The sequence below is a fragment of the Polychytrium aggregatum genome (assembly GCF_025602895.1).
Source record: "Polychytrium aggregatum strain JEL109 chromosome Unknown BJ171scaffold_4, whole genome shotgun sequence".
NCBI classification, from domain to species: domain Eukaryota; kingdom Fungi; phylum Chytridiomycota; class Chytridiomycetes; order Polychytriales; genus Polychytrium; species Polychytrium aggregatum.
Genome location: NW_026516206.1, coordinates 1176540 through 1203561, shown reverse-complemented (window position 1 = coordinate 1203561; position 27022 = coordinate 1176540). Strand labels below are relative to the sequence as shown.

Genomic DNA, 27022 nt, shown 5'->3' with positions numbered 1-27022 from the left:
TCAAGGCGAGATGAGGGAAGAAAGCAGCAGGACGAAGGTGTGGCATTTATACCCGAGAGCAGGAGCCCGTCTTTGCGGGCTGGTTGGGAAGCGACCCTGTTCAAAAATCGCCGAGAGGTTCAAGCCAGGGATGTGAACGTGAGAATGGCGGCGTGATTGGGGGACTAAACCCCAAATTGGAGGAACTCAACCCCAAATCGGTGGGGACTCAACCCCAAAGAAGTTCTCGATGGGATTGAAGTCGGGTGAAGCAGGTGGGGTGAAGATCACTGACCATCCTCGGCGATCGATGCAGTCCAGGACAGCCATTGTCTTGTGCATGCTGACATTGTCCATCACAATCACAGAGTCGTCTGGGAAGCTCGCTCGCTCAAAGAACTCGACCATCGAGTGTGTCTTGAATGATGTGGGGATGTACATGCGATGCAGCACACCAGAGTGGTTGATGGCAAATGCAGCCGAGACAGACTTGTGTTTCATGTGATTGCGCTGGCGAAGCGGAGCACCCTTCGGTGAGTACCCGTAGAGAGGGAAAATGGATCTCCTGATCCCCGTCTCATCGACAAAGACGAATCGTCGTGGGTCAATGGAGCGGGCCTGGTCCCTGAACTGTGCCACTCGCTCATCCAGTCGCTTGAACTTGTAGAGGTGTGTTGCCCTCTTGTGAGAGAGACCTGCTCGGTGGATGGCAGTGTGGCAGAGTGAGAGTGATACTTTCCTCTGGAGGATGGACTCGAGCTTGCATCGCAACACAGGACCAGTCTGGAACGGGTCCTGTTCAATCAGGGTGCGAATGACTGGACATGCCTGCTCGAAGAAAGTGGATCTGCGAGCTGGGACCCGGGATGGGTCATCCAGCTTGCATCCTCGGTGCCATCGATGGATGGTGCTCTTGGATACACTGAATATGGAGGCGACCTTACGCAGGCTATGGATGAGGGCGTAGCATCGCAATGCGGCGGTGCGAAAGTCGGATGTGTGGCGAATGGTCATGGCCAGCGCGCGATAACATTGGGTAACAAAATATTCGATGAATGGTCAAAAACCCGGGTGTCCCGTTTTTTATTGGATTGCCTGTAAGCTGTGGGCGACCGGGCCAGGCACGGACCATCCCTGAATCACAGTCGCCGGTATGAAATGCCCTTCACATTCCGGTTGATCCAAATGGGAGTGTTTCGATATCACCGCACCTTCGTCCGCCAACGCATCGTGTGGATTTCGAGCCTATCGACAACCACATCCAAGACACACGGACACGAGCCAACATCATGCCTGGACATGGCTGGTCTATCGGCTTACTCCTATCGACAGCACTTCAGTTTGCGACCATCAACGCCGCTACATTCACGGGAAAGTCATACACGCCCGTGTATTCTGTTCATCCAATGAAACAAAACACCAGCAGCGTGCTCAAGATCGGCGTGCTCGGGCAATTCTCGGCTCCCTTCGTTCTCCCGAGCGGACCATATCCTACTCCAACAGACCAGTTGGACGCCATGATGCTGTGAGTGCGTCTCCTTACACCGCAAATCGTCGGTGTTGCCAAGCCTATCTGATATTCTGCATTCACATGCAAACAATCTCGCATCCAACGATCGCAGGTTCTACTCTGTGCAAGCCGCAGCTGACATCATCAACGAACAGTAAGGCACAATCCCTCGCCTGCAGATCACCCAGTTTCGCTTGGCAAATCCGACGACGCGAATAGTTGCTGACATTTACGGCGATCACTATCTTGCGTGTCATATTCAGAAACGATGACCTACCGGGAGTCGTGAGTGGCAAAAGCGCCAATTGGAATTGCATGAGCTACCATTGGCTTGGCTCTCCAGTGACCGCCAGACGCATGACAACAACGCTGATGATGTTGACGCAAAAATGGGCTCGTCCCTGCACAGCGAGTTCAAATTGATACCATCGACATCTACAGCAGCGTCTCGCTTGCTGCACAGGGGGTGCGTTTGGATGCTAAAAGCCACGATTGTGCCGTCCCACACAGCCAGGATACTAACGCAGTCCCATGTTATCCTGGCCAGCTCATCTCGACGCGGGATGCCATTGCGACCGAGGAGTATGCTGCATTCATTGGTGAGTCACCTGGATCAGCACAGATGAGTGGAATCGGACTATATGACTTCTCGGCGATTACTATGCACAAGTGATGCTTACTCTCTAGTTATTGCCTCAGGCGATACCATCAGTCGATTGGGTGACGAAAGCAGTATCAGCGGAGAGTCTTTGATCTCGGGCCAGTTTAATTTGCCGGTATGGCGTGCTCGGATCTCTGCTGCACTGCCGACCAATAAGTAGCCCGAGTCTGATCTCCATCACCACAGTTTTGTGTAGTGCTCTCTGGCATTATGAATGTAAGGATGTTCTCGTGGCAATGGTGAAGGGCATGAGGGCAGCTCGGGCTCACCGTCCATGCTTGGCACTTGCAGATTGAAGACAAAATCAATTATCCGACAGCCTTTCGGCCCCTGCCCACAGCCGAGATTGCTGGAGGAAGTAAGCTGCCTCTTGCATATTGCTGGGGATGCCATGGCATTTCTGAATGCCACAATCCCCCGACAAGGTGTCAAGGCGCTTGCCGATCACTAACAGATTGCCGCTGTCAGGTATCGCTGACTGGGTGTACGCCATGGGCTGGAAACGGATCGTCTTGGTGGTGACGGTAGGTTCGGCACCGTTGATGAGTCGAATACAGGCAGGCAGCATGTACATCTCATCACCCAGTAATACGGCTCAACCCGTTCGACAGTGCTCGTTCTACGATGACTATGGGCCAATATTCTATCCGGGATTCATTCAGCGCGCGGCGACCCTTGGCATTACCATCCTGGACACCATTTATGTGTTTTGCGACAACAGCGATGCCTATTTGAATGACTGGGCGACGCCACTGCAGAGGCTCAAGCAATCCAATGGAAGGATCTTTGTCCTGTTGACCAACTGGACCGCAGCAGCCCTACTATATTTGCAGGTATGCGACAATTGGAAATATTCAGGACATTATTGCAGAGCCGAGTCATTCCGTAGTGCTTACATCGAGGTGAATCATTCCCACATTCTCCCGTCGCGCAACAGGCAATGTAAGTGGCTGTGCACGCTTGTTTTCTGGTGTCTTTGCCTGTTTTAGTCGCGCACTCACTTAACCATTGCACACCGCACAGAGTCGATGGCCTAAACGGGCCCCAGTATGTCTGGTACATGGCTGATGGCATAACCTTTGAGTTCTTGAACTACGCTCTCTCGAGCCCGGAAATACAAAACAAAACATTCAACCTTGGAAGAGCACTCGCGCCATCGGATGTGAATCCGTTCTTCTCGATGTAAGCCCAAAGCGACTGCCTGAGCGAAATGAGCATTGGCTGTTGCTTACTACTCTAATGGAGCAGAAACGGCCCCGTGACCACCTGGCCGAGCAACCAGATGTGGAACAAGTTCAACGAAACGTGGTCCACTTACAATCTTGGGCCGCTGTGGACCCCATTAGTCCCTTGGACCGGGATGCCGTATGTACATCTATTTCACTTGCAGTCCTTCATGCGACTGTCAGAGGATGAGCTGCTCCGCGATGAATCGAACTGGAAACACTAGTTTTGGTCAAGGACGCTGTGATTGAGCCATTTTGTGGGCTGCCGCTGACTTCGCTACCACATCCTTGTCCTGCCCAGCCTCGCTTTCGACTGTGCGCTGGCTCTATTCTACGGCTTTGATAAGGTGCAAGACGCGCATCTGTGTCTGCACCATCGCCTCCTCGATGGCGACTGACTTTCGAGCCGTCCTAGATCCTTCAAGCCGACCCATCCATCACCCTTGACACACTCAGGCAAGGCCATTTGCCTCGCAACCTCACCAGCCCCTCGGCGTTCTCCACGGGCCGCCTGGGCTCAATGGGTACACTGAGCTTTGATGGTATGTATCAGCACGGTCGCTGCTCCGATTTTGAGCTTGAGAGAGTATTCACGCCACCTTATCTTGACCAATTCGTGCACCTTGTGAAGAATACGGAGATCGATTGTCGGGGTAAGCCCAAGGCAAGCCGATGGCCCAGAGAGGGGGATCGTGGAGCGACATTAACCAATTTTGATTCAACAGTGGCGTGTACGCTTGCCTCGTGGTATGTTGCTTGGCACGGATACCTATATCAGTGGTTTGATCATCCAATTAACGTCAACATGGACACATTGACCTCATGTAGGCAGGTGCAGGAGATGACGCTGTCTCGGTGCAACAATTCACCATGTCATCGAACTACAGCCGATCGCCGGATTTCCCAGAGTACTTATATTCTGCAAACGACATCTGGGCAATGTACTATCTCAACAACCTCTGTGAGTGTCCCTCGTTTGCAGCGCCAGGACTTGTTCAACGGACACCAGCGCGCTATGCTCTCCGTTTCTAACGTGTCTATCACTGCCCCGTTCCGGACATTCGCTCTGATCCAGCGGTCTCTGCCAATCTTACTGGCAAGTACGCTTGCCGGCGTTTCTATCAACGCAAGCGACAGGGCGAGCATGTTCAATGAGCTGATCAGCATCGCTCGGGTGTGGTCCAGGTATATATGCGCCACCTGCAGACTTTCCTACTATCTCAAGTCTCAACGAGGAAATCAAAGCTCTCTGGCCAGTTGTCGTGCTGGCATGTGTGGGCATATCCGCAAGCTTCCTGGCTCTAGCGTACATTATTCGATATCCCGAGCGGCCTCGGGTTCGAAAAACAAAAACTCCTCTGATCCAGCGTAAGGGGAACAGGCGGCTGACTCCAAGAAATTATTCACCTTTGCCGCAAGGCTGACGAATGCACCGTGACTTTTTTTCCTCTAGTTCTGCTTGGAGGCATCGTCGGCTACTCAACGATATTCTGCTTCATCGGGCCTCCTAGCCTGGCCATATGCAAGATTCGACCGGCCGTCATCATCCTCGGCTACAGCCTGAGTGTGGGGTAGGTTTGCGCGACTATTCTCAGAATGAGCCGCCTATCAATCCATTGAATGCAGAGTCTGCGATCGGAACTTGGAGGGTTGTTTGTGAGAGAGCCGGACATCGATCGCCAACGTCAAAGTTGGAAACATCATCACCACACAACCATGCGACTCGGCCAAGAGAATAGCATGGGGTGGTATTGGAGTCGTTTTGATTCCTCCATCGGTGCTGATGCTCTGGTCTCGATCGAATTCAGGGCCCTGAGTTCGATGACATTTGGTGAGCAGCTCTATCGCACTTGGCCCTCAGAGCATATCGATTCGGCTGCCGGCTTGAACAGCAGCTTACCCATGTGCAGCATTCGCAAAGTATCTCCCAGTTCGAACAATCGAGGATCGAGACATCCCGCTGCCCATCAGAGTGGGGCCGTCTACGTGCAACATCATCGTCGGACTGGTCTGTTTGCTTGTCTGTCCCTTTATCTGTTGAGCTTGTGCTTGGCTGTCGCCTCCTCGACTCATCCTGCTTCGCTGCAGATCGCTCTCAGCATCAATGAGGCGCTTTTCCCACAGGCGCCATTTGATTTCTATATCGACCCCCTCAACGTTTACACATACTGCCAACCCGATTTCACAATCAACCCGGTGTTTGCTGCTCTCGCCAGCCTATATCTGGCCATATCTGTAACTGGGTTCTATGTAATGGTGCAACTGTCGCGGAACCCAAACTTCCGGTGCGTGGACTGCATTGCCTCGATACCCTTACGACCAGCGCACCAGCATATCGACGCATCGATTGCATCTAGCTGGGTGGCTGTCGGAGCGGACGAGCCGGCTCACCACATATACCTCTCGTTTTCCATGCACAGAGCCGAGCACCAGGTGGTCATGCTCTCGACGGGGTAAACAGTCGTCGTGCTATCGTGTCTTGGATCAAACGGAAGACATCTTCATCACGAAACTCACATGCGATAGGTTTGCTCCTCGGCAGGCAAATGGTGCTGTTGCCCATCCTCCTGGTGCCGCCGCTCTTCAGTCCTCAGTTCTTTGGCGTACACGTATACATGCGCATGGCCATAATGACATTTATGCCAACAGTCATCGTGGCCCCGCTCGTCGTCGTCATGCTCCAGTTTCCCAAGAAGCAAGTTGACGACGATGCTACAAGCTACTCCAAGATTGCCAAAGCCTATCAGGAGTCGATTATGCACGGGATGGTGTACACACACGTCACGATCGACTGCTTGGCTCCACGATCAATGCGCCTCAGCATCGCGAGAGGAAAGATTATCGTACTCGATGGAGAGTATCTGTTGATGATGAATGGCGGCCAGAGTGTCGAAGATACCAAGGTTGGCATCCAGCGTCCAAGCCCAGACGGAATGAAGCCAACTGCTCTTATTAGCGAATGCGTCATGTGGTGCTGACTTGTTCTTCTTGGCCATCACCTTTGCAGAATCGGCTCGAGGAAATCAGCGGAATGTTTGCCCAGTACGAGCCGGGGGACACGATGGTGTTGCTGACGGCCGAGTCGCGATTCTATGAGCTGTCGTTCACCCGCTCCGAGACCGCAGACAGTTTCTTCAAATTCCACTTCCGTAGATGAAGCGCATCCAGCCAAGTGATGGACCCAGCTTGCGCCATCACAGACACCGCCACCCAGCGCCATTGCTGAATAAAATGCACTTCAAGCTGCACCTGGGGGCTGTCTTGATGCACTCGCTCACTAGTTTGTCATGAGACCAATGGCCAAATGCGCATTCCAATCATCCCTCAGCACATCGATCCTGCACATCTGCTCCAAGCGCGACTTCGGCAGCGGTGGCTCTAGAACATGCGGCAACTGGCATTGATGATCTGTATTGATCGCTCCTTTCGAAGGAAGGCGATTGTCGCACATTGGAGCGAGGCCTTTGACGGGATCTAGTAGATCTCGTCGAACGGTGCGGTATCGCTGAAACAGCTTGACCAGACGTATCGTACAGCTGTCGCGCACGATCACGATCAGTACAGTGCCTTTCTCCGAGATCGTGTTCATCCGACGACTGATCGAGTCACCAAATTGCTGTCTTGCGAGTGCACGACTACTCACCGTCCTCCGCAACCGTCCCTTCCTGGAACTCCGGTACTTGCTTCATGGCATAGATGGCCCTGCGTCTGACGCATGTCTGGCAGGCAGGAATGGCATCGATGAGGATATTGCCCTTACCCAAGATACGATTGCACGGGTGGAGCCCAAGCATGGCGACGGAACATTTCGAAAGAGCGGTTGGATCTGTGCGCCATATGTCTCACCTGCAGATGCTTTCCGAACCCAAAGTTGCCTCTCCGCAACTCCCGCGTGAACTTGCACTCGCCGCTGAGGGTGATGGCTCGGATTTCGGCGCATGCGTATTGCTCGGGGTTGCTCCAGTTGACCTTGACGGTGCAGTGGTCGTAGGCGTGCATCAACTCGTGGGTCATGGTATCCTCCATGTGCTGCTTGGATTGCATCTGGTTCTGGCACAACACCACCTTGGATGGAGAAACAACACAGCAGCCAATCGTCAGCGCCTCGATGGGTCCAAATGGCCGCAAATGCCGATGGGTGATGGAATGCCCATCGACTGAAGCACTCACCCCAATCTCGGGCGAGAACCCTCCGGCTCGTGTCGCATCGCAGGGCATGCAGGTAAACAGGTCGTCCCGGAACGGGCACTTGCTCTTCTGCAACTCGTCCATCATGAACCGGACCACAGGGCCTGTTGGCATCCAGCGGCAATCGGCTCGACGTTAGTACTGTGCATAGGCGCACCCCATCCAAACAAAAAAGAAACAGCCCACAGAACCGCAGATGCACCCGCTTGGGATCACGCCGGCGATTTCTGGTTATGGATCGTCGTGAATGGTCTTACTGTTCTTGAGCAGTCTGCCCTTCCATTTGTCGCATTGTGCTCGATCCCGCTCGTCCTGTCGCTTTCGCGCCTCGGCTGCTGCTGCTTCTGCTGTCGGAGTCGAGGTGATCGCAGGGGCAGCTGGGGACGGCTGTTGGCTTGCTGCATCGTCGGGGATGTTGGTTGTGGACTGGGCTGACAGGAAGGCCACCGATGGCTCGGCCGGGCCCGCGCGACGACTCGTCGAGACATGGAAAGACGGAAGCGCCGTCTGCAGGGTGCTGATCCAGGACGCTGCCTGGGCAGCGAGCTTGTCGCCGTGCGAGAGATCCATAACCTGCGGTGTGCGATCTGGAGCAGGCGGATGCTGGCCTGAGCCCAGAGATGTGTGGTGATGCTCGCCCGCCAGCCTGCGGCCAGCCACCTGCGGTTCGAGCCTGGCTTGATCTGGCATGCTCCGATCACGGCAGTCCGGGACTGGACGAACTTTGGTTTTGCAGTGTTCCGCCGGCTGTGGCATCCGACCACGCCTCTGGTTACCAGCGCTATCCCGCATTCAGGGTGTCCGCCATCAACCCGCCTCCACGAGCCAAGTATCGCTCCAAGCGTGTTTCGATTGCATACTGCGTCTGCATGTCAGTATCTTGTGATGGCCATGTCACCCAAGTGCATATTTCAAGGGTGAGGCGGCGACTTCCACACGTTTCTATGCCTCGGACTCCTCGGGCACAGCCGCCAGACCAGAAACATGCCCTCTGGCCTTTGTCTGCTGCTTGCAGCCCGTCTTCGGAGGCGGATAGCAGCTACGGCTTTCTCGCAGCTTCTTGGCCATTGTCTCAATCGCATCAACGGCCTCGCCCACGGACATGCCACTGCCCTGGGCACCCAAGGCACATGGGACACTCGTGACATCAATATCATCGCAACCCGTAGAGGGGGCGACTGGCTCAGAGGGCTGTGCTGGACTCGATCGGCCCGCACTCAGATCGCTCAGCTCGGTCGGGTGGACTTGGTTCGTAAAGTAGTCGCGGAAGCCGAATCGGGACTTGATTGCCTCCGATGGAGAGGGACTGCGAGTGCGAGGAGGTGTGTCGGGATCAAGACTAACTCGAAGGCCGATCGTCTGTGAGAGAGTCTTGAAGATCCGGGTGGATCTGGGTGGAGGCACGGGGTACTGAAGTGTAGACGAATTGGCGCTTTCGACGGTCGTCGCCAGATGAGCGACTTCAGAAGCCGTCGAGGATAGACCACATTCAGCAGCTGCTGAATTGCTGTGAACCTTGGTGGGTTCAATATTAAGCTCGTCTACATCCATCACTGAGTCGAGAACGTCCCTAGAGCCACATACGGGGCCGCTGTCGGAGCACATGATCTGCCCCATCAACTGACTGGACAGTGGCTCAGAGTTCTGGGCGAGCGGGTGCGGTGGAGACGGTGGCTCCAAGGCGCAGGAGAGTTGATTCTTGCGCAAAACCTGTTAGAAAGTCCGGGGGTACGTTGGTCAGCCTTCATCAATACCTGAACAACATCTATGTGTATGTGAAAGGAACGAGTGCCTCCGTACCTCGATCTTGCCCAAGACTTCGTTGGCTGTTTGAAGAGCCTCCGAAAAGCCAAACAAATTCTTCTCTGAAGAGTGGACATGGTGGATGTGTTTGCCGTGACATTTCAGCTGTCCAATCTGGCAGCAATTCCTCGTACCAAGTTCACGCAACTACAGCTACGACGCTCTACAATCCTTCTGGAGCAGCACCAGTAGATGCGAGACGTACCCTTCCCGACCTTGAAGTCATGCAGAGCGGCGTCGATAAGCACTCTCAGAGATTTGAGAGCCTGTGGAATGTCGCTGGAATCTTTGTAAGAAACCGCGGAAGTGTCAGCGGCAGCCGCAAATCAATGCTCGGGCACCCTGGTTCGCTGAGAACAAGTGCGTAGCCACACTGCCCATTCACAGCCAGGATCGCCATAAATCCGAGCAGGTGCGAATGTGACTCGGAGATGGCATCGATGTTGCGAGCATCCACACCTTCGAGAGACACGCTCGTGAGCAGCCTGAGCTGCTTCTTGGCCACGTCTCTCTCGGCTTTGAGACGATTGATTTGCTCCATCAGAACGCGATGGGCATCTTCGGTGCACTCTGGCAGCACGTCGCTGGTGAAGACGAGAGTCGATTCGCTGGGATTTGCGTGCAGCGGAACGATAGTGCAGAGTCAGACCAAGGATGACATGCAGCAGGCACCGACATTGCACAGTGCATGCTGTGGTTTCCATCAGTCACGGCAGCCAGCGTACCTGCAAGTGTGAACCATGCCGGTCTCTGGGGCTTTGCCGACAGCGACCGTGGTTTCCCTCTGCGAGCACCTCTGGTCGTTCCTGGGACCCAGCGGTCTTGGAGCGCGGACATATCCTGCCGAGCTGCAGACGGACATTGAAAACGCAGACACACCGCGCTCATCTTCGCCATCCTCGTCCTCCATGATCTTGAGTTTGGAGGAGCGCATGGACGTTCTCAGGAAGGAGCCAACGCGACTGCCAAACAGGCGGCTGATGGAGAAGCTCGATAGGGAGGAACTGAACCTAGATAGGTGTGACGAGGGTTCATCGTCAGTGAAACAGTGGATGCGAGCCGTCGTGAGGCAGCATACACCACGTCTTTGGGAATCATCAAAATGAAACCTATGGAAGTGAACTGATCTTGGCGAGCCTCATACCTTTGGAATCCCTTGGATCGAGTGATGCGGTCGGCCGGGCCGGGGAGTACTGAGATGCTGGATTCCGCGTTAGCTTGGCGGAACTGGCCCAGGCGACTCCGACGCTCCATTTCGTAGTTGACAGGCTTTCGCTGTGTGCTGTGGCGAAGAGCAGTGCCCAGGACAATATCAGAGTCACGGAGCGAATTCATTTTGCACCAAAGAGATTGCAAAGGAGATTTGTCGTCGAGCAGGGACAGTGTCGGCAGTCGCGTGGGACACAATGAGTCGGAAGTAGACTGAGCTCGACGCAAATCAAAGTCTGCCCAGGGGTAAGGCGGGAGCAGCAGCAGCAGCCAGCTTTATACTATTCTCGAGGCGGGCAGCCCGCTCCCTTGCCGGGCAAGTGGTTGGCGGTGGGAAATGGAGGGCTGGCCCGAGCAAGGCACAGCGGCAAGTCTGGGACAGAGAAAATGGCGGGTTCTGTCGGCTCGTCTGCGCGGCATGGGGTTGCAACAGCGTCTATGCGGAGGAGGGTGGCGGGTGCATGATCCAAGTGCTGCAGAGGGCATGGGATGGGTGATGGGATGGGTGATGGGATGAGTGATGGGTGATGGGATGAGTGATGGGTGATGGGATGAGACCAGGCGACATAGGCACACACACACACACACACACACACAGAACACACACACAGAACACACACACACAGAGAACACACACACACACGGCTGGAGCCGGCTCGAGCCAGCGGGGCGGCGATTGGGCGGCCCAAAACGGAAAGGCGGCGGTTGCATTTTTTTGTTGTCGCCGATGTTTCTTCGATCCGGGGCTATGGACACGGACCGAGACTGATTCGCATCTTGGACCACGCCGGCCGACTCCACTCGATCCTCGGCCTTGTTGTGCTCGGGCCACCGCCTTCTCTGCTTCCGATCCACCGCCGATCCCACCGCAGACCCGCCGTCGACTCGTCGTTGACTCATCGCCAGCGCATCGTCGATCCGGCGCGAATACACAAAGCGCAACCACACCGCACCTGGTGTAATCGCCCTCCCCATCACCACTCCTGTAAATATACCTGTCCTTGTGCTGGACTGCTGATCTGCAAAGGTGAGCCTGCCGTTCTCGCCTTGAGCATTCTCCTCTCGCCGGGCAGGTGTCTGTCCACACGATCGTCGCTCAGCCGTCGGAACACTCCGCCGTGGTTATTCGACCTCGGGGCCGCTCGATGGCTCCTGTGCTGCTCCATCCCGTCTCCACTGTGCTGGCCTACCTCGATAGCTTTGTTCGTCGGTCGGTCTGCACTGCCGTGCCAACGCTGTTGCAAATCTGCCTGTGTCTCATCCGCTGACCGATGGGCATCTTTCCTATTTGGCGACTCCCATTGCCTTTCCCGTCGCTCTTCTCTGACCAACATCCATCAATCGACTACCCTTCACTCTCCGCTCTCCAACATCATATGCGTCCTCGAACCTTGTCTCCATCTCCTCTCTTTCTCCACAGCACACGAAATCTTTCCGTCACTCAGTCACCCGCAGCCGCCCATCTCCCAGCCATACTCTGCCCACCATGAACGCAGCCAAGATCCTGCGAATGCTCGTCAAATCAGCAACCACAGGCGACAGCAGCGACTCGGGGTCGTCACTCTCCGACGACGACGACAGCCCCAAGCGCCGCACCAGCCACAAGAGCGACTTTACCACCAGCGGCTCGAGCTCGGAGTCGGACTCGTCGGTCGAGGATTCCGACGACCCCGAAGGCGATCCTCAGCCGCTCTTTACACCGACCGTCGCTGCCGCCCCAGGCCGGAAACGCAAACTGGGTGTCGATGCCGACTCTCGGCCAAAGAAGGCCAGTAAGTCGGCCCGGGCCGGCAAATCCATCCCCCCTGATTTTGTCTATCCAAACCTGTCGGCGATCCTGCCTCGATCCGCTCCCGCGACACCACATCGTCACTCTGGAAAGATGGTTCCCACCAGCCTGCAGCATCTCGTTGGCTCTCCCACCCCGACCATCGGTGGCAAGTCGGTTGCTGCCGCCGTGACCGCCGTCGGCTCCGCCCTGGGCATGGCCGCTGCTGCGACAGCTCCCGCTCCTGCTGCACCACCGGCTGTTCCTCTGGCTGCGCCATCACCAACCACCAGTATCGTTGGCAAACAACGAGGCCCAAGGAAAGCGACCCCGGCCAAAGCCGCGGCTCAACGGCCGCTGAATTGTCTGTGCGGCAATCCCAGCCGAGGGGCACATTCCATCGTCACCTGCTCCGATTGTAAAGGTGAGGACGTTTTGCCAGCAAAGAGCGAGTGGCGCTGCAGAGACTCTGTCGCGGCCGATCCGATGGCCCAACGACGTAGCCAACGACTGCATCAAGGACGCTCCGCCGAGCTCGGGCTCCGATGCGCTTGCGATCCGCACTGCTCCATCCTATGGAATCCTCTTTTACATTCCCCTTGCCTGCAAGAGTCCATGCCTCTTTTGAACCTATTCTTGCCCGCGGCCATCGATCTGGGTGTTGGATGCAGCGACTGATCTGCGTGGATCATCATCGTTTGCACTGTTTGCACCCTTGGTATCATCCGCATCATCCGCATCATTGGCATCATCGTATCTCGTTTGCATCGCTGGCAAGGCTATTCTGCGGGCGCGCCAGCATCCCTCCCCGGCTGTGTCGCCCCATCTGCGCTTGATCCCATCCGACTCGTTGCCTGCCGCCATTCATCCTCTCCGCTCCGCAGATCAGCCCGCACAGCCGTGCAGTGCCATGTCTGCCCGTCTGGTCGTGTGGTCGCTCTTTCGGACAGCACGATGCTTCCCGCCCTTGACTTTGGCCTCGCTGTGGACCACTCTTACCAACCAACATCGACATTCGAGCTAACGCTTCTTTCTCTATGTTTATCGCATCTCAGATCTGTTTCATGAAAAGTGCATTGTACTGCCGCCGAGCCAGTCGCAGTATATCTGCGCCGTGTGCAAGTCCAAGAATACCAAGACCGAAAGCAAGGCCGGAAAGTCGATCGGAAGGTACGGGATCCTTTGCCTCCCTCTTCGCCAGTCTGCGTGAGCAACCACGCTCTTCGTTCAGAGATCTGCCCCACAATTCTCGGACCATCCGTACCCCCCCCCATCGAATGCTGGCGCTGGCTCCCTATCCGCGACAAGCACTTACACACAAATGAACGATGACTCATTCGTATCCCCGTCTCCACCCGCGGCATGTCTCGCTCGATACGCTGGCCGGCCCGATGACTCCACACTCACTCCCGATCTGAACCAACGACCCGGCCGCAGCTTCCTGTCGGCCAAAACAATCGTGTTGCCGCCTCCGAGCGACCTGTCTGACCTCGATACAAGCCCAGTGGCTCCCAAGTCAAAGGCCGTTACTTCAGGGAAGATGCTTCGTGTTGCCGGGAAAGGTATATATATCCGACAGCGAACGCCATGTTTCCTGTCCAGAAGCAGTCCCGTGTAGCTTGCACCCAGTTCCGACGACACGCCCTAATTGCCATCGACCAACTCCCAGCCCCTCCTGTGAATGTGGCATCATCGGCCGAGACCTCGCCCGTTGACAAGCCAATCGACAAGCCTATCAAGGCCGTGCCCGACGAAGACCTCGATCTCGATGACGACATTTGCCCCGTTTGCGACGGAGACTGCACCTGCAATACCCCGAAAGCCTCGCCTGTCCCTGTCGCCACTCCGGTAAAATCCCTTCAGCGCAAACCCAACGGGGCCTCAGCCAAGTCAAGAAAGCCTGGTCAACTACCTCTCGATGTGCCAAAGCCAGACCCGTTGCCAAACGCCGCTCTCAAAGCAACCACCCCTGTCACTGCCCCGAGGCTGCCAAAGACCAAGATGCCCGTTGCCGACTTGGCCAAGGCACAAGTGCTACCCAAACCCACGACCCCGGTCGGCAAGCCCCGCACCCGGACACCAAAGTCGGCCGTAGCCGACGACACCAAGACCCTCAAGGCTGCAGCCCGGAAAGCCAGCTCCACCAAGGCCAAGGAACTTCAAATCAAGAGTGTCAAGCTGATATCGGCGGTGCAGCCAACGAAACGGTCGCTGATCGAGGAGGATCTTGGAGAAATGGACTTGGATCCGGATCTCGAGGACGAAGAGGTCGATATTGTCGACATTGACGACGACGAGCCAACGCCATTCACACCAACAAGCCAGATGGCTGCTCCTCCGACAGCGCTCCATCCCGGAACCCCATTCCCCACACAGACCCACCCGCCGCTCTTTGAGGACCAGTCGACGCCTGCACGGTCTGCCCGATCAGGGGAACAAACAAAGTCCGGCATCAGAGACAAGGTTCTTGGAAAAGACGCCTCCGCCAAAGTCAAAGGCGGGCTGCTTGGCACCTCGGCCCTACAGCAACGAGGATCAGCGGCAAATACACTGCCAACTGCCTCAGAGACCAAGAAGAGTAGCGGCAAAGTAAGCCAGACGCTCAAGGAGGTCATTCATCGCTCCAAAACCAACGACGATGGCGCCGTTCCAACAAGAGGTCGGCCGAAATCTACAGATCGTCAGCGGCGCCTCTCTAGTGCCTCGACAAAGTCGGCCGCCAAAGCCGCAAAGATGGCCGCAGTGTCGTCACCCTCAATTTCCCTCTCACAAGCGTCATCCAGTGACTCTTTGGTGACGACGCCGGCAACGACGGCTGCTTTGATTGCCGACGAATTCACCAAAGCTGTCAGCTCGGGAAGGCGATCAAGCGGCGCTGCAAGCAGGGCACAGGTTGCATCCGGCCAAGCCGCCCACTCGCCGACGGCTCCGCTCCACAGCGAGAGCGAGAGCGAACTGAGTGATATTGCTTCGAGCTTTGGTGCCACCACCACCGACGACGACGACGGTCAAGACTCAATCAAGGATCTCGTCGCCATCAGCGGCAGTGATGAAGACGGTGAATTTGCGAGCATGCACCGGTATTACGACTCGGATGATGACTCGGACGACGACGAAGGCCACTTGCAGGACGAGGACGAGGACGATAGTCGCGAGGGTTATGGCTACGAGGAAGAGGATGAAGACGATCTGGACGACGAGGACCGGCTCGACCCGGTTGAACGCGAAATCCGACGGCTGCAGCAGCAGCAACAGCAGGAGGACCAGCGGCGGCGAGCCCAGTGGAGCTCCGATGAGGACTTTTACTCCGGCAGCGAGGACCCAGACGTCAGTGACAGCGATGATCAAGTGTCGTCATTCTGGAAGAGCAAGTCGCCCCTCATCATCAGCAAGCGCGTGTCGTTTTCGGAGGTGCCTGTCAATCTACTCTCGCTGCCCGACAGCTTTTCGCCCAAGACCGAGTCGGACTCGCCCGAAGACCAAGTCACCGAGACGGCCGACGACGAAGCAAACGCACAGGGCACCCCCGAGGCGGACGGCACCGAGGAAGCGATGTCGAGTGCAGAGGCGGCATCTGCGGATATGGATGTCCTTGTCGACGACCCCTATGGCAGCCGCTCGACAACAAGCCACGTCGGCACTCCTGCAGAGCCGCTCAGCCAAATCTCCAATGGAAGTGTCCTCACGGCACACTCAGCATCGATCGCCAGCACCGCATCGTCGCCAAGCACGATCCTGTCGCAGGTGGTCGGTGGCGAGCTGGACCAGATTGCCATCGACACAACTTTGCCGGAACACATTCTGCAAGAGGCCGGAATGTACCTCGCCCAGGACTCCAAGTCTACCATGATCGATGCCCCACAGGCACTGCTGTCTGCAAAGTTCCCGGAGCTGATAGCCTCGGCCGCGCTGTCGAGTCAGATCTCGGCTGCGATGGCATCCTCGGCCGGGCTAGTGGCGGCCACGCCTGCAACGATTCCCTCGCCCAACATCATGGTTCCGCCCGTCCCCGCACCCCCGACGCCGACACCTGCGCCGGCTGCGTCCGTGTCCTTCGACTTCAAAAAGTCGCACATCGGGCCCAACGGCGAAATCACCACTACCACCGAGACAATGACTTTCCAACGGCCGCAGCAGAACGCGTCCTCCAAATCGTCGTCGTCGTCCTCGCTCAAGAAGAAGCCCGCTGCCCCAAAGCCCCGCCGCCCCAACACAAGCGCTGCAACTCCGCCGGGCTTCCGGCCCTCGGCCGTCCCGCATCCGAATCCATCCAATATCAATGCCGCTCGTCTGCTGATCAACCCGCTTGCGGCCACTTCTGGCATCCCCCAGTCCCTGTTCGCCCCCGCTGCCAATCTCCTCCCAGCTCCAGGGAGCTCGATGGCTTTCCCGACCACCACCCAGCAGCCAACAGCGTCGACACCGACAGGTACCCAGAATCAACCCCCGCAGAGCCCTGCACAAGCGCAGGCCCAGGCCCAGGCAGCCGTAAACCTGTTGCTGAAGCAGCGGCCGGTGCCTCTGCTTGGAGTCAACCCGATGGCCGCTGCGGCAGCGGCGATGGCAGCGACAGCGCCCGGCACGCTTCTAGCGCTTACACAGCTCCGCAAGCGCGAGCTCGAGAAGCTGTGGGACGGCATGAACCTGGACCCAAAGGTGCGCGCGATGATGTCGGCCTTGAACGGCATCAACATGAATCCGTTCGCAAGCTTTGGCCTTCCATCTCTGGCTGGGTTCCCGCCGGTGCCACTCCCGAAAATGAAGATGGTATGTTTGTGTCTTGTGCGGATTGCCTCGCTTGTGGTTGTGTCATCTATCGTATGTGCTGTGCCCGGTCGCATGAGATCCCCCGAGCCTGTGTGTTTGCTTCACCGAGCTCACTGCCGGACCCTTGACTCCCGCACAGGACGGATCCAGTGGGGCGTCCACAAGCACCGATCCGGCCCAGCCCCCATATATTGGCTTCGATTTTGCAAAGGTCCTCGAAGAGTTCACGGCAGCCGCTCTGGCCAACGCCAATCTCGATCTCACAGCGACTGCTGCCCAGATATCGGCGGCAAATGGCAAGCCTGGCGCCAGAGGTGCCCCCTCCCCTTCAAGCGACAAATCCTCACCCTCTGGGTCGTCCAAATCAGCGACAAAGTCGACCGCGAAGGTTGGCGCGAGTACGGCTGCCGCTGCAGTGCCAGGCCAGCCGCCGCTATCGAATCTGTCGTCCTCACTCCTCGGCCTCACTAGTCTTGCGGCTGCGGCTGCAGCATCGACATCGGCGTCAGCATCGGCATCGGCATCGGCCCAGCAGGGCTCCAAACTGCATCTGCAAACATCGGCTGCCCCATCAACGATCTTCTCGGCCGTGGCGCCCCTGGCGGTCGATCTGCCCGTTTCAGCCACACTTGGCAAGGCCGCCGCCGGGCCCACTGAGAATGGCACTCATGCCCAGGCTGCAAGGTCGTCGACAGACTCGTTGGTGCCTGTGTCGACTTCGTCGTCCATCTCGGGCACTCTACAGGACAAAAAGGCGGCCTCGAGTTCGTCCCTTACTGAGTCGTTCATCACCATGGACGACTGGGTAGACACCGAGGCCCTGGACTCGGACTCGGACAGGACCGAGGCTCCAGACGACAAGAGCCATCTCGACGACAACCGATGGGAGCGCATTCCCATCTATGCCTACAGTTCGCGCCGCCAGCGCCGCATGAGCATCGGAACCAAAATGAAGGACGTGGCCAAGGCGGTGCGCATGAACACGGGCAGCCTCGAAACGACGCTCGTGGGCTCGCACAAGGGACTCGAGTACAGTCCGATTCTGAAGCCGTACAAGTCGCCCTCCCTTGAGGCATTCAAGTTCAAGAACGGCAGCCACCATGGCGTATCCAAATCGGTCTCGAATGGGACGCAGTCTCGCCACGGTCGCATCGACAAGCCCAGAAGAAACGGCGGTCTGCGTGCCAACGGCGATGGCTTCATCGGCAACCACACCCCAGCCAATCCCTCTGCGCTGCTGTCGCCGCTGTGGTCGGCCCAACCAAAGGACTCGCTCAAGGGCATCCCCTCGCTCCACCTGCCCGGCGCCGCCCGCACTGAGTGGGACTCGCTGCTGAAGCTTCCGCCGTCAGTCTACGACGAGTAGAGCACAACCGCCACGGCCGGACGAGGCCACACACAACCGCCTCGAATCTTGCCCGCCTTGAACGATGCTGGATGTACAAGCGAAGGTGCCCGCCGCGCACACCCTTCCGAGCGCACCACACTATTTTGACGGATAATTCTAATAACACCCTTTGCTTCTTCCTCCGCGTCTTCGATCGACCGACAGTGCCAGCCTCCACTGCCCATGCCTACCTGCCTGCTGACTCTCTGGCACCTACACTTTCTATACATTCACACACTCTCGCTCCACTCGGTCTCAGCCGCCGTTCGCCATCTTATCCCTTGCCCTTTCATTGGAGCCAGACCGCCAATCTGTCTAGTTGTATTATCTCGCCTCGGAGGGCCACATCGCCAACACTCCGTTTGTTCATCCACTCTTTGCCCCTCCCACTCGATTCTCCCTCGTTTCTCTTGACACCTTTGTTGACTCTTTGGCTCGGAGGGAAACAGGTCGCTTGTTTTTATATCATATTTCTTGGATGTGAATACACACTCATCCACCGCTCGATATACATTTTACCCAAACCAAAGTGGGCGCTCCGCTGAGGCAGGGCTGTCGCTATTTGGGGGCTTGGATTCACACCTGCCCATCGCAACGAGGAACATGATCTCGGCGTGCCAGTCGATCGTTGCCACGGGAAGTCGGCTGACAAACGATAGTCCATCGATATCATATCAGCTCAGGCCAGACACTGCGGCAATGTACAATCTGTTCTGATGCGTGTATGCTGTTCCCTCTGTCTGCATTCTTGTGTGAGCCAAATTGCTGGAATGTGTATGTATTTCTCTACCTCTTCCAGTCCTGTGTGGATCGGTGTTCGTTTTGCCGTCCGTGGTGTGATGTTTTGCGACAATACGGTTGTGGTGAGGCAGCGATGGTTGCTCCTCGGGCTCGTAAGTGGGCAAGGACGATGCCCACGGATCGCCAGTGACAGGAGACCAGGTGGAAACCCGAGTATCGCCGATTTGGTCCACACCATGGGGAAGATGTTACTGATGGCGGCCTGTTCGACTGAAAACGGAAACCTCGGGGTATTCAATGGATTTGTGCATGGCAGCAGCGGGGTTGGCTGGGGGTGGCAGGTATCCAACGTGGGCGAGGTACTGCAGACACCTTCCAAAGCTCTCGGAGACCTCGGGACAGGTCGCCGAGACAATCGAGCGTGTGTTGCTGTCGTCGACGGAATGAAAGTCCATGGTGCCGACAAAGACCATGAGGGGATAGAGGATGTTGAGCTTGGGGTTGTTTGCCTGCCGGAGCAGGAACTCGAACTGGTCAGCGGTGACAAAGAGAAGCTGCCACCCCATGGCGCTGGCCTGCTCGAACATTGCCTTTTGACTGATGCTGTGGTTGGGGAGCGCATCAATAGTCGTGGGCGGTGTTGGATTTGGGCCGATGAAGCCGTTCGAATGTAGGACAGTTGGCGGAGCCCGGCAGTTTCGATGGAGCCCAGCAGCATCGCAATAGCACATGCCAATAGATGGTTAGGACAGAGTCAACAGGTCGAGACCCCAGACAGAGAGTGTGACGTGGACGGAAGGCAATCCTGGGTCATGGCTTCTTGACTCTCGCAAGCCGCCGTCCGATGGCCAAACCAGATGCATCGTGTGTCCAAGATCGCAGCGGCACTCGGCATCGCTGAGCACAACCTCGACATCTCATTCAACCTCCCCTCGCTTGGGAGTCCTGGCCAGTTTCGGTCCCACAGTGGGCGGTGCTTACCTGCTCCGAGGACAGCTGATGTGGAATACAAACTTGTCCAGCGCTGCAGGAAACGCAACAATTTCGGCAATGGCGGCGGCCACATAGTCCACCGGGCTCATGCTCATGTAGACATTGCTGACTTGGGACGGGGTGGCTTTCATTTCGATGCACCCTCGAATGAAGCGCCAGATATAGTCGTCCGAGTTGGACACTGCGGCCGTGATCGCCGTTTCAGTCAAGAGCCACCACCTCCACGAGACACATTGTCGTCTTCCACAATCCCGGCATCCGAGTACATGCCGGCAAGCCTGAGTGGCGGCAGACCTACCTCCATAGACACTGTCGCCAGTGATGATGCTCGGCCGAACGACCGTTGCTGGTACTCCGCGAGAACGAGCACGACTGACGAGTTGCTCCGAGACCCACTTGGTCTGTCCGTATCCACCAGAGATGTTTGGCGACGGATATATCTCCTCCCTGTACCGCCCGCCGCCGCGGCTGAGCAGGGGGATGGCGCCCATCGTCGAGATGAAGTGAACTGCCTTGAGGTGGTCGGTGGTGGCCAGCTTTAGGGCGGTCAAGGTCCCCAGCACATTCGGCGACTTGAGTCTCTCATAGGAATGGAGCCAGTGCACCTCGGCGCCATTGTGGACGATCAGGTCGATCGACCTCGCGAGCTCCAGCCAGACGTCCGTCGCCAGGCCCCAGAGCGGCTGCCCCAAATCGCCGCGGACGGCCGTGACCCGGTCCCAGATATCGTACTTGGTCTTGCCTTCGGTGCGCGACTCCAAGACGAGTGCGTGGCAGTTGGCTCGCACCCGCTCCAAGGCTTTGCGGTCGTCCTCGGCGCGGGCCAGACACACGATACTGGTGTCAGGGAACCTCTCAGCCAGCTCGAAAAGCAGGAAAGAGCCAAGGAAGCCCGTCGCACCTGTCAACAGGATCGCGCGAGGACGCTCGGTGGCGGCGTATGGCCTGAAGCGCTCTGCCGAGATGGATGCATCGTCGAGCTGAACCACCTCAAAAGTCAGGTCGGTGGCTGGGGGGTTGAAGGGGCGGTCGTCGAGGCTCTCTTGAATGATACTGGCAACGATCTGCGGAGTCATGCCGTGGGATAGCAGAGTCATGGGCGAGATCTCGACGCCAAACTCCTCCTTGATGGCGATCGCCAAACGCACGACCGTCAGCGAGTCAAAACCGATGCCGGCAATGTAGTAGTTTCGCCCGCCGTAGGCGTCGATGCCCACGATCTCGGATCCCAGACGAGAAACCTTGGCGGCAATCTTGGATTCAGTGTCGCTGTTGAGCTCGAGCGGCGGAAAGCCCATGGCCAGTCCGTGGCAGCTGGCCTGCTCAGCGAGCCGCTGAAGCCGATTCAGATCCGTCTTGCCAGAGCCGTTCAAGGGGATCTCTGTCAGCTCGAGAAAGTTGTGGATTGGGATCTTGGGGATGTTCTGGAGCGCAAATATGTACTCGGTCTTGGTCAAGATGTGCGAAGGAGTCAGTTTGGTGCTGGAGGAGCGAGCGAGGACATAGAGCATCGTAATCTTGAGATCCGCAGTCTGGGTGATGTTGCAGTGAGTGATTTCTTTACGCATCTCGGCCAGCAGCAAGCTCTCGAGAGCACCCAAATCGACATTGATGCCGTTGACCTTGACACGGCGGCCGGATCTGGAGCAGCCCACAGGCGATCGGATGAGTAAGCGGCGACTTGGTCCAGCACAACATAGCACACTGCAAGTACCGCAGCGATCGGTGGATATGGTCCGACAGCAGTCCATTCTTGTGCGGAGATGCTGTACATCATCGCGGCACACTCCAATACAGTGTGCATCATCACGGCACTGTCCACCACAGTCTCAACCCGCAATCGCAGTCTCAGCCTACCTGCCGTGGATTACGAACTCGCTCTCCCGAACCAGTTCTGCATCGTCCATGGTGCAGATGCGGGGTGTTCCGTCTGCAAAGTACCCAAAAGAAGCAAGGGGATCTTGTGGCCCGGTCGTGTGAAAATCAGGATGGTCGCCCTTGGGATCGTTGCGCTCGATTGCAAAGCACAGGATTCCCCGCTTGGTCTCCGGACCCAAGCGCTGGCCAGCATTGTCCACAAGGGCGATCCGCACGTTTGGAATGCGGAGGGTATACACCAGGCGAGTGGGAACCGGCTCGGCGGGCGACAGAACAAAGTATGCGGCAATGCCGACGGCGCCGGTCTAGAGTGGGATTCGACTCGGAGGTTAGCGACATCACCACATGCCGAGAGCGACGGTATCGGGCAAAGCAATGTGGCAAAGAGCAAAGCTGTCGGGCAGCTCGTCGCAATAGATAACGGAATCGATTTGGAGTGCTTGCCTCGCTCGATCCGTATATGCTGCGGATGAGTGCGTTGGGACACAGTTCACGGGCCTGGTGCACGAGAACAGGCGGCAGCATCTCGCCGCCCATCACGATGCTCTTGACCGCAGGCCACTTGGCGCTCTTGTCCATCGATTGTGCCATTCGGAAGGTCATGTTCATGAACGACGGAGACTGCTCATGGACGGGAAAAGGCGCCACACGTCAGAGATCGAGCCAGAGTGTATCAAGGCTGTTTGTGAAATGAATGCCGACCTGGAAGAGCAGCTGCATGCCAGAGTTCAAGAGAGCGATAGCCTCTTTGACCTTGTCGACGACGTTTGGAGTCAGCCGAGGAAACCAGAGCGAACCCTTGACGTTGGCACTGGACAGCAGCCAACCCATGGTCACTGAGAAGGACGGTGCCTGGATAGCAAGGCGCGGATACAGATGGTGAGCCGATTCTGTCCAACAAATTGCGAGAAAATGCGGGTGGCACACGGTCTTGGAGATGCAAGCAGCGCATTGTGGCTTGCTGCTGAAGCATGCAGACGCCGGAAACGGACCTGGAATACGCCGTTGGAGATGTACCTTCCGGGCCAGGATGGCTTGAGGGTGTTTCCCATCCTATGGGGAGCAGGGAACCTGATCGATGCGAGAGTGTAAGGTCGAGCGGAGCAGAAAAATGATTGTCGCAGACGGGACAGAACTTGGAAACCGCATCGGCGCCAGCGGTTGGTTTGGTTGCTGGGCAGTGCTTACGTTCGTGGGATGCCTGAGTCCAGCGATGCAGTAAGTGCGCAGAGTTGATAAAGCTACGAGTCAGTACAGACTCGAACGAAAGCGGCAGTCGCCATGTTGCAAATCGACAACTTGTTCGCCATACCAGTCGTTCCTGAGGTGCTGATGTAGCCCACGTATTCTTGGAGAGGAGCACAGAGATCGAGCGAGGGAGGCGGGACGGTACTGAGCCGAGGCAGGGAGCTGGCGCTGACCATGTGAACATCGGGGGTGGGGCCGGGCTTGCTGGATTCGTAGAGGATAAACTTGATGTTGAGTCTGGGACAGGGCGGCAATGAAGGGCGGATGTCAGGAAGCGGTTGAGGACGGATGTGCCAGGGTCGGCAGCAGGCCAGGGGTCCCGATGCCAGGGGAGCCGGATGGACGGACGTTGCCCTCTATCCAGCCGCAAGCAGGCAGCAGCGCAACGAGACCCACCGGTGGCAGATGATGGTCCGGATCGATGCTGGCCAGTTGAGAGCAAAGTTGATGACCTTTCTGGAGCCAGCGCAAGGACGCGGTAACGACAGACAGTTAACAACAATCAGCGAATCGCCCGGGAGCTGCCCAGCCGCCAGCTTGGCAACCGCCGTGCTCGGCGCTGTGGACCAGGAACCAGGCCCGTCCCGGGGTGTGAGCTGGCAGACCCACGCAGCCGAGGCATTGCAAGACTGCACTGGTGTTGCCTTGAACCACAGGCCAAATCGCAGGCGGGAGTGGAGGCAAGCCACCAGAGCCGAGAAAGCCGCCAGCCTGGGTCCGCCACACAACAATGCCGCTTGCACAGGCGAATACTCGGCCCTACCTGCCAAGAATCCACAGGGCGTAGGTGAAAAGCACCCAGTGCACCTCGGGTTCGACATGCAGCGCAACGACGCTGACGTCGTCGGACCAGTCCGGCAGGGCTTGCAGGCCCTGGGCGATTGCATAGGCGCGCTCCCATGCCTCCAGGTACGTCACAGTCTCGGGCGAGCCAGATTCGTTTGTGAAGATGGCCAGGCTGGTGGGTTCGTAGGCCGCGAGGTTGACAAAGGCTTCGAGAGGATGCAGCCAGGGCTCTGAAGCCCCTGTGGTTGTCATGGGCAGCGTCGACTGGGGCTGCTGGGGAAGCGACGGGATTGGATCCAGGTCGATCTCTTGGTGCAAGCCCGATGACGGGCGGCCGGGGAGCGGATCCCGGGGATGCTCTTCGAGAAAACAGCAGGACGAAAGGCAGGTCCCGATAAAAGCCATTGCGCCAGGGGCAGCAACAACGACGGCTGCAGATGGCCCAGCGGAACGGAGAGTGTCTGGATCGACGAGATGCACGGGCCAGACTCGGCAGACACGGACGGGCTTGCGGACAGTAGCAATCCTCAGCCCAGCCAAGCAACAGGACAAAACGTGTTGCCTTGGATGCAGAAGCGAAAGCAGGCGGATCGTGGAGCGGACGGGCGAGCGAGCGCGAGCAGATATCCAGAAGAGCGGATTGTCGACGGCCAGGGACGGTCGGTACCGCCGCTCCGCAAAGAACCGGCCGTGGCAGGACAGACAAAAAACGGGAAAGGCGGCCTGGGGTGGGATTGCGATTCAGGGCAGTCGATATCGACGTCAATGGCGACAGGCAGACGCGGACGGCGATGCAAATGGCGATGCCGCTGCTGATATGTCGATGCCGCTGTTGATACGTCGCTGCTGATGTCGCTATCGATGTCGATGTTGCTGCTGATGTCGCTGCTGATGTTGCTGCCGTTGAGTACTGGATCCAAGTGTTGGGCATGAAGATGCCCACGTGCGCGAGGGGGGCAGGTTTTGTGCTCGGCTCTGGGCTGTCTGTCCTTCGCTGCGTCCCTGTCCTCCATCGCCGCCTGCCTGCTGCCGTCGCACCCCGAGCCTGCCAGCCAGATCAGCATGCAATCAGCAAGCCAGCCCAGCCAGCCGCAGCGCAAGGGGCAGGAGCAGCCAGAGGAGCAGAAGCCCGTCAACATCTTTGCCAATTTCCACCTCCGGCGTATCGTCAAGGAGAACCATGGCCAGCCCATCTACCGATGCTGCTACAACAAGTATCCGTCCATGATGAGTGGCATCGCCTTTCTCGAGGAGATTGACACCAGCAACATCTATGCGACTCTCAGCGAGCAACAGGTGCGCCTCTATGCTCTCAAGAACCGCACCAGGCCTGGAGGCAATCGAGGGCGGGGGGGGGAAACAGACAAGCACCGCCAATCTCCCCAAACCCACAGATCCCAGCCCCGGACTGTCCTGCTGTGACGCTGCTTTGGCCCCTGCTGTCGATCAGATGACATCCGATCTCTGCCTTGCTGGATGGTATAACCATTTCCTCATCGTTTTCGCTGGCAGGTCAACTTTTACGACAACGAACATTGCGGAGATCACCTCGACATCATCTCGCAGTTCACGGTGAAGCCCAAGCCCGGCAGATCGCCAAAGGCATGTGGTTTGCTATGCCGTTTGTCCTCAACATGGGGTTGACTCTGTCTTTTGTTGTCAGCTTGGGCTCTGCTTGGCGCTATGCCGGACCACGGTTTTCTAATGTTCTGACTCAACGCTGCCTGGCCATCGACCGTCTATAGTCACCATTCAAGCTCGTGACATGTACTTGGGTGCGCCGTGAGTTCGAGACTGTCCTCGCCGTGGGCGACAGCGACGGATGCATCCGGCTGCTGAGCCTTGCAATGAGCAAGGAGACCGATTGCATCGATACAAACAGTGGTACGTCAGTGGGAAGTGGCACGTTGGGAAGAGAGGAGGGGCTCGTGCTCCATTCGTGCTGCGACTGGCAGAGCAATATGCGCATAAGCATTCATGGAGCTTTGCAGAACGGCGCGGCCGACAGATCCGTTTGTATCGGCACTGCATGGCACGGCTCCGTATCCGCAGACGAGACTGACTCGAGCTGCTCTTGCCAGATGTCACTACAACTCCGATCAGCATCGTCGAACTCCATGCCCACCCGATCGACAGCGAGCTCTTGTTCTCGCTCATGTCCGACTCGACCGTCCAGCTGTGGCACTTGTCGGCGAGACGTTGCTTGTGTATCTTCAAGACCAACGCAACCGTAATGGTGAGAGGCATGAGTGCGATCTACAGACAGGACACGGAGCCCAAGATTGTTCACGGGGATGCAACTCGCGGACCAGTCCTTCTGACGATTGCATACCCACTCTGCTGTCGCTCAAACTCAGGACGTTCATTCCAAGGGCTACGCCTTTGTCACCGGAGCTGCCGACGGATCTTTGGCCGAATGGACCATTCCGTCCAGCGTCCATGCGCTTGACAAAAAGGCAGCCACGAAGTTCACTCCGATCCAGTCCGAGGATCACAAAGTGCACGAAGTGAGCCTCGATGCAGGCACGGGTAAGTGCGCCACTGTCGCTGTGGATGCCGTGGGGGGAGAACCAAACACTCTGAGACTGCAGCTTGATGGGCAGAAATGAGTGGTGAAAATGGAGCAATCAGGCACTCTCATGCGCCAAACATCGAGGACAAGCACTTACAGGCGTGTTACGGACGGACATGCCATTGACGGACATGCCATTGACGGACACCCACGGGCAATGGATCAAGCCACAATCAAGTACATGGGCCACCTTGTATTCTCACGCTCGAAGCACAATTCCGTGCTAGTGTGGTGCCCCAAGTCATATAAGGTGAGCAGATGAGTCAGAACCCAAAGCTGGACGACAGATGCGCTCGATTGCACATG

The 27022-nt window shown here is 57.3% G+C and overlaps 7 protein-coding genes across 7 annotated transcripts; 4 read left to right on the top strand and 3 right to left on the bottom strand.

Moving 5' to 3' along the window:
- Positions 1 to 1268: 1268 nt before the first annotated feature.
- BJ171DRAFT_595869 (periplasmic binding protein-like I) lies at positions 1269 to 6631 on the top strand (the record flags this gene model as incomplete). The annotated part of the gene is made up of 24 exons (XM_053114635.1): positions 1269 to 1504; positions 1602 to 1643; positions 1753 to 1774; positions 1899 to 1955; positions 2037 to 2088; positions 2189 to 2265; positions 2442 to 2508; positions 2619 to 2674; positions 2762 to 2983; positions 3199 to 3332; positions 3399 to 3515; positions 3678 to 3723; positions 3792 to 3918; positions 4008 to 4029; positions 4102 to 4123; positions 4205 to 4337; positions 4452 to 4472; positions 4562 to 4744; positions 4830 to 4947; positions 5185 to 5296; positions 5465 to 5661; positions 5797 to 5829; positions 5919 to 6279; positions 6384 to 6631. The coding sequence occupies 24 exons, from the start codon at positions 1269 to 1271 to the stop codon at positions 6531 to 6533; spliced, it is 2607 nt and encodes an 868-aa protein (XP_052970861.1). The 3' UTR covers positions 6534 to 6631.
- A 219-nt stretch (positions 6632 to 6850) lies between these two features.
- Positions 6851 to 7678, bottom strand: BJ171DRAFT_419322 (peptidase M76; the record flags this gene model as incomplete). The annotated part of the gene is made up of 4 exons (XM_053107385.1): positions 6851 to 6912; positions 7020 to 7095; positions 7223 to 7441; positions 7547 to 7678. 4 exons carry the CDS (start codon positions 7676 to 7678, stop codon positions 6851 to 6853), a joined length of 489 nt encoding a protein of 162 aa, XP_052970860.1.
- Positions 7679 to 8506: 828 nt separating this feature from the next.
- Positions 8507 to 10702, bottom strand: BJ171DRAFT_595867 (uncharacterized protein; the record flags this gene model as incomplete). The annotated part of the gene is made up of 6 exons (XM_053114634.1): positions 8507 to 9274; positions 9365 to 9429; positions 9573 to 9653; positions 9827 to 9975; positions 10093 to 10377; positions 10512 to 10702. 6 exons carry the CDS (start codon positions 10700 to 10702, stop codon positions 8507 to 8509), a joined length of 1539 nt encoding a protein of 512 aa, XP_052970859.1.
- A 1360-nt stretch (positions 10703 to 12062) lies between these two features.
- Positions 12063 to 12972, top strand: BJ171DRAFT_471752 (uncharacterized protein; the record flags this gene model as incomplete). Its single annotated transcript, XM_053108622.1, has 2 exons — positions 12063 to 12708; positions 12794 to 12972. The coding sequence occupies 2 exons, from the start codon at positions 12063 to 12065 to the stop codon at positions 12970 to 12972; spliced, it is 825 nt and encodes a 274-aa protein (XP_052970858.1).
- A 959-nt stretch (positions 12973 to 13931) lies between these two features.
- On the top strand, positions 13932 to 18477 carry BJ171DRAFT_471751 (uncharacterized protein; the record flags this gene model as incomplete). Its single annotated transcript, XM_053108621.1, has 2 exons — positions 13932 to 17111; positions 17251 to 18477. 2 exons carry the CDS (start codon positions 13932 to 13934, stop codon positions 18475 to 18477), a joined length of 4407 nt encoding a protein of 1468 aa, XP_052970857.1.
- Positions 18478 to 19007: 530 nt separating this feature from the next.
- Positions 19008 to 24875, bottom strand: BJ171DRAFT_489979 (male sterility protein-domain-containing protein). Its single transcript, XM_053109569.1, has 11 exons — positions 24122 to 24875; positions 23755 to 23814; positions 23423 to 23595; positions 23299 to 23311; positions 23103 to 23181; positions 22813 to 22962; positions 22555 to 22731; positions 22090 to 22415; positions 20531 to 21873; positions 20221 to 20413; positions 19008 to 19842 (listed from the first exon to the last, which is right to left on the bottom strand). Exons 1-11 carry the CDS (start codon positions 24547 to 24549, stop codon positions 19488 to 19490), a joined length of 3297 nt encoding a protein of 1098 aa, XP_052970856.1. The 5' UTR covers positions 24550 to 24875; the 3' UTR covers positions 19008 to 19487.
- A 269-nt stretch (positions 24876 to 25144) lies between these two features.
- BJ171DRAFT_213253 (uncharacterized protein) lies at positions 25145 to 26901 on the top strand. Its single transcript, XM_053106398.1, has 5 exons — positions 25145 to 25440; positions 25657 to 25746; positions 25890 to 26028; positions 26226 to 26380; positions 26502 to 26901. Exons 1-5 carry the CDS (start codon positions 25207 to 25209, stop codon positions 26751 to 26753), a joined length of 870 nt encoding a protein of 289 aa, XP_052970855.1. The 5' UTR covers positions 25145 to 25206; the 3' UTR covers positions 26754 to 26901.
- The last annotated feature ends 121 nt before the right edge of the window (positions 26902 to 27022 follow it).